The 12428-nt window shown below is 38.2% G+C and overlaps 1 protein-coding gene across 2 annotated transcripts in view; it reads right to left on the bottom strand.

Moving 5' to 3' along the window:
• Positions 1-12428, bottom strand: part of Usp12-46 (Ubiquitin-specific protease 12/46) — a 104420-nt gene that overhangs the window by 58164 nt on the left and 33828 nt on the right. For both annotated transcript variants that reach the window (XM_067143653.2, XM_067143652.2), the window contains exons 3-5: positions 7546-7762; positions 6495-6575; positions 6267-6403 (exon numbers count right to left, since the gene is read on the bottom strand). In XM_067143653.2, the coding sequence (XP_066999754.1) occupies positions 6267-6403; positions 6495-6575; positions 7546-7762 (435 nt within the window). The remainder of the gene's footprint in view (positions 1-6266; positions 6404-6494; positions 6576-7545; positions 7763-12428) is intronic.

Raw genomic sequence — 12428 nt, 5'->3', positions numbered from 1 at the left:
GGTGAAATTGGTTGGGTATGTTAGGCCTAGTCTTTTTGTTGGTTTCTTTAGCATAGTTGTCGTTAAGTTTAGAGTTCATTAACATATGCAGCTTTTTCTGTAGGGTTTGTTGTTTCTTTGATGATTCAATAGATAATCTATTGTCAACTTGGGCTTGAAATAGGTTCCAATGAGCATTCAAAAGTAAACTTGTAGTTTCGAGGTGAGTTAATGGTTAATGAAGGACTTTTTCTTGTACAAAAATTTGATCTCTTCTCTCAGCCAAATCTTATTTGTTCTAGTTTGGGTTTTAGTAATCTGAAGAGAAGATCGATGATTTTTAGATTTGCTTTTAAGAAAGTTGGGTGTCAAATTGTGAGCGATACACTGTTTGAGAAATTCTATGTCTTTGACTAATTTGGCTATTTTGACTTTAAGATCTACATATAAATAGGCTTTCTGTTTTGCCTGGTTGGCTACGTAATCATAGGATATAAACTTCATGGTTCTGATCCATATTGAATTGTAATCACAATAATAATTATTAAATTAATGTTGTAATGGTCCACCTTTCTATACTATATTATTTTGACTTACATAACTAGGGACTAGTTTGGCCTGGGCTGGCCATCTTCAGCCTTAATATAAAACATCTAATAACTAAACAAATATACATACACACAATTGACATAAAACAAATGAACAATATATACAAATGACATAAAAAACTGGGATGAAATTATGAGAGTAAACTAGGCTCTAAATTCTTAGCATCTCGAGTATGCTCATCATCGAGACTCTTTCACGCACTAATATTCACAGAACTGTTAGTTCCATCACTGTTAATCATTGCAAGTTCAATTGTAAACCGGGAACTGGTAAATGTTGATCCTGTAGTCAATCACCAAATCTACTTGAGTGGTGTTAGTTGTATGCAAGTCACTGAACGCCGCTGTAAACAACCACCAGCTGACGCAGAACTGCTAGATGGTGTTTCAGTGACCAACAACATTTCAGCATGATTTTAACAAGCACTACGAGAGCATTCCATTTTATTACGCTGACTGATGTTGAAATACCATCTAGCAGTTCTGCGTCAGCTGGTGGTCATTTACAGCAACGTTCAGCGACTTGCTTTTTTTTGCTATTTGCTTTACGTCACACCGACACAGATATGTCTTACGGCGACGATGGGATAGGAAAGGTCTAGGAAGTGGAAGGAATCAGCCGTGGCCTTAATTAAGGTACAGCCCCGGCATTTGCCTGGTGTGAAAATGGGAAACCATGGAAAACCATCTTCAGGGCTGCCGGCAGTGGGGCTCGAACCCACTATCTCCCGAATACTGGATACTGGCCGCACTTAAGCGACTGGAGCTATCGAGCTCGATCAGTGACTTGCATACGGCTAACAACACTCAGGTAGATTTGGTGATTGACTACAGGATCAACATTTACCAGTTCCTGGTTTACAATTGAAATTGCAATGGTTAGCAGTGATGGAACTAACAGTTCTGTGAATATTAGTGCGTGAAAGAGTCCCGATGATAAGCATACTCACGATGCTAAGAATTTAGAGCCTAGTTTATTCTCATAATTTCATCCCAGTTTTTAATGTCACTTGTATATATTTGTTCATTTGTTTTATGGTAATTGTGTGTATGTACATTTGTTTAGTTATTAGATGTTTTATATTAAGGCTGAAGATGGCCAGCCCAGGCCGAAACTAGTCCCTAGTTAATGTAAGTCAAAATATTGCATATATAGTATTGAAAGGTGGACCATTACAACATTAATTTAATCATTATTATTGTGATTACAATGGGCGTGTATCTGTCAAAAGTTGTCACCAGAGTGCAGCATAACCACAACAGGTCCCATACGTAACGCGGCTAATGGCGAATGTTAAGTAAATTTTATAGTTTATGACATTTACAAGCGTAAATAATGCCAAGTACGTGCTGCTGTGTACCACTATGTAAAAACAGAGGAGGGCAGAGGTTTCCAAAGGATCCCAGTTTGAGAAAATAATGGATAAAACAAATTCGGCGGATTAAATGGAATCCAACTGACAGCAGTGTTGTTTGTTTCGACCATTTCGTACCCAAGGATTATATAAGCTCTACTTGGCGAGGTAGGACATGTAATTCAATCATCAATAACATAGTTTAGAAACTAATGGTCCATTAATTGCCTGATTGGTACTTTATTAATCGACTCAGGAATTTCCTATTTAATTCTAACTTTTAATCCTGTACATATAACAGGCATGTGCAGTAGGCCTACAGTTATTGATATTAAAAAGATCTGCAGAAGTCATAGCTACTCTGAACTTATTTACATTAAATCTTAATCCCAAAATACGATCTGCAATTCCATAACATACCACAATGTGTTCATTTTCAGGAGGCAATATACCTCTTAAGAAGACCTTGCAAAAGACAGCTGTGCCTTCAGTATTTGCATGGACAAAAGAAAAGGAGGACAGTGCAACAGCAAAGAAACGAAAAGAGAGACATTATAATAGACAGTTACTGTTAATCCAAGGAGGCAAATATAGCAGTGTCTGTGTACCTCCAGCAGGTAGCCAGAATGATTTTGAGGTTATTGATGAAATTTGTCCCTTTCCAATTGGTGAAGAATTAGAGGTTTCTACTACTGATCATCCCCCTAACCAAAATACAGCAAGGCTACAATCTACAAATACTGCAAAACAGACAGAAGAAATAATCCTACAGTTAAAAAGTGAAATTTCTAGAGGATCTCACTTCACCCAAACTAAAAGCAAATTTGTCCCATACACTATAAATAATTTTCAAGGAAATGACAACATGCTTACTGGTTTAGAAAGTTATGTGAAATTTATGTTTGTTTTTATTCCCTACGATCTGCATCATATCATCTTAACTATATAAATAGCCCACCACCTACCCATTTAGAAGTTCTAGATGTATTCTTTTTGACTAAGATCATTCTAAGAAGAAATTTACCCTACAAAGAGGTGAGTTTCATGTTTTCTACTTCTGTCTCTCAAGTCTCAAACATTTTTAACACTTGGATAAGATTCATGTATCTCCAGTGGCAAGAGGTAAATATATAGCCTTCAAAACAGCTGGTGAAGTTTCATATGCCAACTGATTTTAAAATTAAGTATCCAAACACACACTTGATCATAGACTCAGCTGAATCCCCCATCAAAAAACCATCTCTTCCAACAGCTCAACAAGCAACATTCTCCTCTTACAAAAATAGAAACACAATAAAAGTTTTAGTTGGTTCAACACCAGATGGATTGATTTCACATATTTCACAATGCTATGGAGGTGCAACTAGTGATGGACAGATGGTGGAAAGAAGTGACATTCTGGAAAATTTCACTTTGGTGATTCCATTATGGCTGATAGGGGATTTGATATACAAGATATGCTTGTTCCTCATGGTGTCACTGTTAACATCCCAAGATTTTTTAAGAAAATGAGTACGCTTCCAAGTGAAACTTTAAGAAGAGACAGGAAAATAGCCAGTAAAAGGGTACATATTGAGAGACTAATAGGCTTGGGTAAAACATATAAAATACTGCAATTTCCAATGAGTCCCTCACATACTTCCTCGTCATCAGAAATCATATTTATTTGTTATATGCTCTGCAATTTTAGAAGAAATATTGTTGGGAAGGATGCTTGATTAGTAAGAGTGAAGTCAGTTTTAAGTAACTTTTAAAATACAATACCTATAAAAACAGAACTTCTAGTGATGTGTAGCAATTCCCATTATACTTGTTGATCAGTTGTAGGCTTACAGCCTTTTAGGATATGAGCACAGGTGCTTATTATTTTAAGAATTAAGTTTTAAGAACAGAAACTATGTAACAAAATAAATTAAACATTTTAAATTGTGATTTCATTTAAGGTAAATGATGTTGCAGCATTAAGATTACAAAACATTCCTTGTGTTATACAATGTTTAGAACTAATCTCTTATTCACTGCCTAAGTAGAGGAACTTATGATATATGATTTGTGATAGTTATTGTGAAAGAGTTTTAGTGAAGAAATCATATGTTTAATAAATTCTTCATTCCTATGAACAAGGATAACTTTCATGTCCCTGAAGGTTTATATTACAAGTCTACAAAGACTCCTGTCAGCACAGTACAGCTGCCCTTGTATCTGATAGTAGTATGAGTGATCAGTTTTCAAAGCTAGGTTTTCTGATACATCACAAAGATACAAGTATTCCACAGTTTCACAGGAAACCATTTCATCTCTGCACGAGTATGGACATTTGATTTCAAGAAGTTCATTGCCATCCAGAACATAGTCAGGTGAAGCACACAAGTATGGATGTTCTGTGCTTATGAATAATCCACACTCATGTGACTTCATAGAGTAAAGTTTCTCAAAAGCTTTTACTGCCACAGCTTCATAATTTCTTCCATGAACAATAGCAGGTGTAGACAATTCATGACTTGATGTTGGTTGAGCTAAGAATTGTTGTGTGTCAGTCCTCTCAGTAAGGTGACAAACACGTTTAAACAATGAGCTAGGTATTCTGATGGAGCGTTCTGTGAACCAAAGTGGATCTGCACTCTGTCCCCTAGTTTTAAATTCCACATCAGTACAATCCTGTGGAGAAACATCTTTCAACTTTCTAGAAGTTAAACATTTCTCTTCACCAGATCCAAAATAATCATGATCATTATAAACAGCTTTAAGATGTGCAGAGGGATACAACTGTAAGATTGGCATGGGATTTGGGGATGGGTAATTTGCAGTGAAGTTTATGGATAAACTTCTGAAGTACTCATTGTATGAAGAAGTATTTCGGAACTGGTGTGGCCGGGGATCGTGACTTCTTATATCTTGAACAGATGACTTGACCTGGACTGCCTTTAAAACTAGTGCATTAGCCTTAACTGGGGAGGCTTTAAATTTTTTGCACTTGTGGAAAGATTGTAGCTGGCTGGTACAGGTTTCCTGGCAGATGAAGGTCTTGCTGGTATTGAAATCTAACAAAACATGTAATGTAGTACATATGTGTTTGCAGTGAACAAATGGTCCCATACCAGCACTACATTCACACTGGCACTCCTCAAATAAGAAGTGTGCTATTTTCAAGCCTACATGGTATACCACATTTTCCTATACTCTGATGCAACTCTGCCTTTTTAAAAATGTAAATTCACCTTCCTGTGCCCAACGCAAGCACAACAAATACCTCTCTTTGTACATTTTACTACCCACACCTGAATCACGTTGCTCACAGTTCTTTAAATATCTTGAAAAACACTGGGCTGTCACAGTTGGAAGGTCTGTACTTTCATTAACGTCCTTGTATACTACTGCACTTGGTACTTTCATCATGAAAATATCTTCCTCCTCATGCTGCCAATTTTACACATTAAATGTGGCATCATAATCTTTGAGCCTATAAAGGATAAAATACGAAATGTTACGCGGATATTGACGATTAAAGCATCCATAAAAATGACACTGTACTAGGCCTAGGCCTATGTCAGGTTAAGAAAATACACAGCAGCTATAATCCAAACAACAATATCTCTTTATAAGTTCACTCTTCCTTCCATGAACTTTCACATTTCTTCTTTTGAGTTCCGCCTTCTACTGAAATAAATTCCAGTTCCCATAATTCTTATTTTTACTCATTTCGATGCCTGGCAGAACAGTTGATTGCATTAGAAAGAATGAAGCATGTCCGCCCATTCGTATGTGCCAGGACCCCTTCGGTCCTTACTGCACTCTTGTGGCGGCAACACGAAGTTCGCCTAGAACACTCCCATTCAGTATGGATCAGCACTATTAAGTTTATATCCTATGACGTCCAGAAGTGGAAATGTCTTTTCTTAAAATTTTTTACTTCCTGAGGGGCAATTAAACCCACGTCCTTCCGGGTGAGCAGAGCACGCTTTACTGCCTTGGCCAGGCAGTCGCTATCTATTTGAAGATGGGAGTGTACAAAAATGAGAAAACTGTCCATGTCCCTTTGTGTTTTCATATTTGTTCTTGTTACCTCCTTCAATTGCTCCCTCTTCCCACAATGAACTATCATTTTGGCTATCCTATCATGTGGATTTTTTTATATTTCTATCTCTCTGTATAACATCTTGAAAAAACAGTAAATATAATGCAAACAGACATTTCACGTTACAGTATTCTATGTTATGAAATACATGTGTATGGAATATATGACATTCTTGTCCAGATAAATTTACTTAAAAATAAAGCACAATGATTTTTTGTTTGCACACTACAGAATCCCTTCATAACTCACCGTTTCACAATTTAAACACCGCGTCTCACTAGTGAGTATCCCCTGGAAGATTTCGTGAACCCAGGTTGGTTCAGGCTGTGGCGTTGGAGTGTCACCATTCGCCGTCTTTGGTTTAGAACTGTTCTGATGTCGTTCCGCTAAATAAAGAAAGGATGCATTGTATCATTTCAACTACCTACCTACATAGCATCTCTCATTTTGTTTACTTTCTTTTCTTAGTGTACTTACCTAAAATTATTTCATTAATATGATTAATTAAAAAGTTCAAAAATTCATGAGCATCCTGTTGCATGTAATTGTCAAATTCCTCTGGAAAGAAAAAGCAAAATACAATGTAAGAATTGTATTTATGGTTCTGTTAAAGAACCATATAAGCCATTGTACTTCTACATACATATGTACTAAAGTTTGATTAGGAATTAGTACAGAATACTCCAGGCTTCTAAAGTGACACATGCACCATACATTACTGTTATACTAATCCAAGTTGCAAAATGTTTGAACAATAATCACATACCTTCCATATGGAGCTACAGAAATTAACAAATATGACACTATACTGATTTTTATATTCACTTCTCAAATAATGTTATAGCCTATTGGTACATAATAAAAGTTATGAAGGATATAATTTAAAGATGTGGGCAGAAAAACCGTATTGAGACTATTGCGATGTCTGGAAATATTGTTGGTGACAGTTGGTAACCCAACTAGCATTGTTTAAGGGGAGCGGCTCTGCTTATCTTAGCACTGTTAAATTCAGCAACTTTGATGCAACTTTTCTAAATAACTATAGATACTACAATATCTATCTATTTTTAAAAAAATATATTTTTTACATTTTGTAATGTGGATACCAACTATTAATGTTTTAACATTGCAGTTTTGGATTATGTAATTTCTTTACTGGAATATATTTATTTCAACAAGAAAAATTCTACTTTTATCAAGGTCCAGAAATTATGAATTGAAGAAAAAGCCATTCCCGAAGATTGTACAACATTCCAAACTCCTGTAATTTTCTATTCATTACAGAATTATATACAGGGATTGATCAATGTTGCTTCTTGCCCCACCCAAGCTGTTCTCAGGCCTGTCTTGAGGATGACTGGTTGAAACTTCACAGGTGTGGTGGTAGCGCTTACAAACATGAATTTTACTTTTTCATTTTACACATTGAAAATATCAATATCTGATACAGAGTGGATGAAAACATAAGATTTAGCACTGAATTATAAATATAATCTTGACAGAAATGAATAAAAGAGACAAGCCTTACCTTTTTCTTTACGAAGTCTTGCAATGAATTTCTTTGGTGCAATGGATCCTACTTTCTTCTTTTGAGTGGCAATACTGTAGAAGAGATCTGCAAGACATGTCAGCAGGGTTTCTTTTGTTCGCTTGTTTTTAGCTTTGTATTCAAGAACTTTTTCTCTGAAGGGTTTGCAAAAATATAAAGCTTGCAACACAGAATTGCTGTAGCAAGTATTCCCAAACTAGAAGAAAAGAGAAAAATTTAAAAAAAATTAAAAAAAATCAACAGAGGTTTATTTACATAGCTGATCTTACTTGATAAAACAAAAGAATGTTACCTATAAGACCTCTTAATACTAAAAAACAGAATAAATTAAGTCATCTCGAGTCTGGCCCCGCGGTGTAGAGGGCAACGCGTCCTCCTGTCGCCCAGGGATCCCAGGTTCGATTCCCGGCCGGGTCAGGGGTTTTTAATCGTAAATGATTAATATCCGTGGCCTGGGGACTGGGTGTTTGTGTCGTCCTTAATGTTCCTTTCCTCATATTCAACACTTTACACTTCCGCCATTTCCAAAATACATGCAGGTTCACAACATACGGTTCAAAGTAGGGGCAAAAGATCTTCTTAGGTCGACGCCCCGAATAAATAACTTTAAAAAAAAAAGTAATTTCAAGGACTGGAAGGATAAAATGTCTGGAAATATTGTTGGTGAGGATTGGTAACCCAACTAACATTGTTTAAGAGGAGCCAGCTCTGTCTATGTTAGCACTATTACATTGAGCAATTTTGATGCAACTTTTCTACAATATTTCTACAATACTACAATATATATACTTTTTTACACTTTGTAATGTGGATACCAATTAATGTTTTAACACTGTGGTTGTGGATTATATCACTCCTTTACCAAGATAACTTACTTCAGTATTTGTTTGTTCATAAATATAGAGATGCAGAGATGATGATGATGATGATAATAATAATAATAATAATAATAATAATAATAATAATAATAATAATAATAATAATAATAATAATAATAATAATAATCCTCACTGAATTAGGAACACCAAATCTGCAGGACAGGAATATAATCAGGAAATTTGTTCACATAAAGGGATTTGAGGAAGACAAGGGGAAACCAACAGGGCGTACTTGGTCGAAGGAACAGAAATCACAATAATCGATGAAAATGAAGAACTACTGGGCAAGGAGGAAAGCTTAAAAAATGTTGATTCCACGTGGGTATAATAATAATAATAATAATAATAATAATAATAATAATAAGAAGAAGAAGAAGAAGAAGAAGAAGAAGAAGAAGAAGAATGGTCATAGCTATAGAATGGACAGAAACAGAGTCGCCAACAGATTATTTAAAGTAATCAACTCAAAAAAGGCGAAAATAAACTGGCTAGAAGAAACTAAGGCCGACCTCCAAGAAATGAACATCACGGGCGACATCATAGAAGATCGTTGAGCTTTTAGCACAAATTCGTGGAGAAGTCTAAGAACAAAACTGGCAGGAAGTGGTCCACTGAAAGCAAGATGCAACACAGTGCATTCACGAAGCGATTCTGGGAGGATAAAAAGGTGAAAACCATGAAGTCAACGAAAAAGTTCAAACGCGCTCTTTGAATGGGCATAATGAAAGAAGAAGAATCGTATGGCCTCAGCTACCGTATGCAGACATTTCATTTCAACACCATCTGGCCGTCTGCTCGTCCATTTTGATGTTCTGTTTTACACTAGGCCCACTAGATGGCAGAGTAAACTGAATCTATCTTGGGTGTCTATGGCTGAGTTTTAATGAATTTTGTTGGGTGAACACCAAACGTTTCACAAGAGATCATTTACATGCCAATATTGTTCGACATGAAGTGTCGCATGGAGTCCCCTCGCCCCCACTTCAAAAACCCAATTGCCTCGGCCAGATCTGAGCCTGCTCTCTTGGGATCTGGAGGCTGACACTCTACCACTGATCCAGAGAGGCAGCTGCAATAAAAATACTGTAAATCACAATAATCTTTTTGAACAAATATTATATACTGAACTGAACAATATACACATATGGTTTATAGGTCTTGTTGAGACAATGGAATAGGAAATGGCTACGAGTGGGAAGGAAGCGACCATGGTCCAGCATCTGCCTGGTGTCGAAATGGGAAACAAACAGAAAACCATCTTCGGGGTTTCCGACTGTGAGGTTCTAACCCACTATCTCCCGAATGCAAGCTCACAGCCGCGTGCCCCTAAACGCATGGCTAACCCACTCAGTGAAAGAAGGAAGACAAATAAAAGTTAGTCCAATGACAGTATAAAGTAGTCTGATAGAATGCAGAAGTACGTCTGATTGCATAGCTGTAAATGAGACAGCAGCACACAGAAGCATGTCTGATAGGCTGTAAATGAGAAAACTCATGGTGAACACCGTAAAATTCTCTCACAGAATAATATCCTCTTCCTGCATGTCTTATGCAATCTGCCCAAGCAGAAGCTGTAATGTTTCCGATTGCCTCGTTCGTTACTATGTCAACATGTGCTCTCTTGCACTTTGACCTAGAGTGATGGCAGTGTGGTGCTAATACGTCTAAAATGCTTGGTGGCACTGTGGTACCAACATCTCAAAAAAAAAAAAAAATTTTAATTGAGGGCCTTAAAACGTGGTTTTCACTGTCCGAGATTTGTTCCTCGCATTAATGAACTTTGTAATACCAATATAAATGGTCCGTTATTGGACATTATAAATTTTCCAGCTAACTCATTCCTGGTTGCCAGCGTTTCGCCCTCGTGTGCTAGGGTGGGCTCATCAGTTGGTACCTAGCACACCAATAACGGACCATTTATATTGGTATTATAAATTTACTCATTCAGGACAAATATTTCAGATTCCCTATGGGAATCAACATCTATATCATCAATTAATGAACTTTGTCTCGTCCATGTACTATAAATTTGATTTTCCCCTATACTAGTCTATGCTATTGTGGTAAAGGCCCTAACCATAGGACAGAACCTGAATTTTGAAAAATCCTTTATCAGTACCCCTCTAGGGCAGCTTCTAGGTCTTTTAGATCTGGAGATTTTGTGATCACTGAGTGGTATTCAGCTTCATATATACACTCATGCTCAGAAATTAAGGATAATGCTGATACATGGTGAAACAACGCTATGGTGGGCGGTTTGCCGTTTTAAATCACCTCGGGGTATGACCGTGTGGTGCATTTGATATGCGGTCGTCGCACGGTGGCGCTGGCAGCAGTCCAAATACGCAGAGTTGTATTGGTGCATGTCAGAGTACGGTGCAGCGAGTAAGTGTGCAGATGTTTTCAGACATGCTAATGGTGACTGTGTGGTGAAAATGGCTCAACGAACACATATTGATGACGTTATGAGGGGTAGAATGATATAGGGCGACTGGAGGTTGGTCAAACACAGCAGGTCGTAGCAGGAAACGTGTCCAGGTGCTATAGTACAGGACGTCCACAGTGTACAACGCCACAAAAAGACTGATATCTCACCATCAGTGCCCGCAGACGGCTACGGAGTACTGCAGGTAGCCTTGCTCGGGACCTTGCCACAGCCACTGGAACACATGTCTCCAGACACACAGTCTACAGACGACTGAACAGACATGGTTTATTCACCCAGAGACCTGCAAGGTGCATTCCACTCACCCCTGTTCACAGGAGAGCCCGTAAAGCCTGGTGTCAAGAACACAGTACATGGTCATTGAAACAGTGGTCCCAGGTTATGTTCACACACGAGTCCAGGTATAGTCTGAACAGTGATTCTCGCTGGGTTCTCATCTGGCGTGAACCAGGAACCTGATACCAACCCTGTAATGTCCTTGAAAGGGACCTGTATGGAGGTAGTGGTTTGATGGTGTGGGGTGGGATTATGATTGGTGCACGTACACCCCTGCATGTCTTTGACAGAGGAACTGTGACAGGTCAGGTGTATCGGGACGTCATTTTGCACCAGTATGTCCGCCTTTCCAGGGGTGCAGTGGGTCCCACCTTCTTCCTGATGGATGATAACGCACGGCCCCACCGAGCTGACATCGAGAAGGAGTACCGTGAAACAGAAGATATCTGGCGAATGGAGTGGCCTGCCTGTTCTCCAGACCTAAACCCCATCGAGCACATCTGGGATGCTCTCGGTCGACGTATCGCTGCATGTCTTCAAACCACTAGGACACTTCAGGAGCTCCGACAGGCACTGGTGCAAGAATGGGAGGCTATACCCCAGCAGCTGCTCGACCACCTGATCCAGAGTATGCCAACCCGTTGTGCGGCCTGTGTACGTGTGCATGGTGATCATATCCCATATTGATGTAGGGGTACAAGCGCAGAAAACAGCGGCATTTTGTAGCACATGTGTTTTGGGACGGTTTTCTCAACTTATCACCAATACCGTGGACTTACAGATATGTTTCGTTTGTGTTCACTAAGTGCCTATGCTATTAGCGCCAGTTTTGTGTAGTGCCACGTTGTGTGGCATGCAATTATCCTTAATTTATGAGCATGAGTGTAGATAAAACACAACTTTAATCTTTGCGAATAGGTGATATGTCCTCCTTTCTCTTTTATAAATTGCTTTTCATGATTTGGCATAGATTTCATAAGCTCTGAACACATATTTTTAAGTTCATCATCACAAAACCATACTGTAAGTAGGGACTCCAACATGCATATTTTTGGCGAACAGTCTTGTGAGTCTCCTTTAGCCCAGAAGTTCTCTACTGAATTAGTGTCAGGGGAGTTTGCTGGCCACTCTGACACCAATATTGTTCTCACTGAAGAATTTCTTCTCTTTTTTTGAAATATGGCAAGGAGCTAAATCTTGCTGAAAAATTCTGTCACCAACTGGAAATCTCTTCTGCAACTCAGCAACAATTCTCCTTTCCA

The sequence above is a fragment of the Anabrus simplex genome, chromosome 3, assembly GCF_040414725.1.
Source record: "Anabrus simplex isolate iqAnaSimp1 chromosome 3, ASM4041472v1, whole genome shotgun sequence".
Lineage (NCBI taxonomy): Eukaryota > Metazoa > Arthropoda > Insecta > Orthoptera > Tettigoniidae > Anabrus > Anabrus simplex.
Note: the sequence above shows the minus strand (reverse complement) of the source record. Positions and strands in the feature narration are given on the sequence as shown.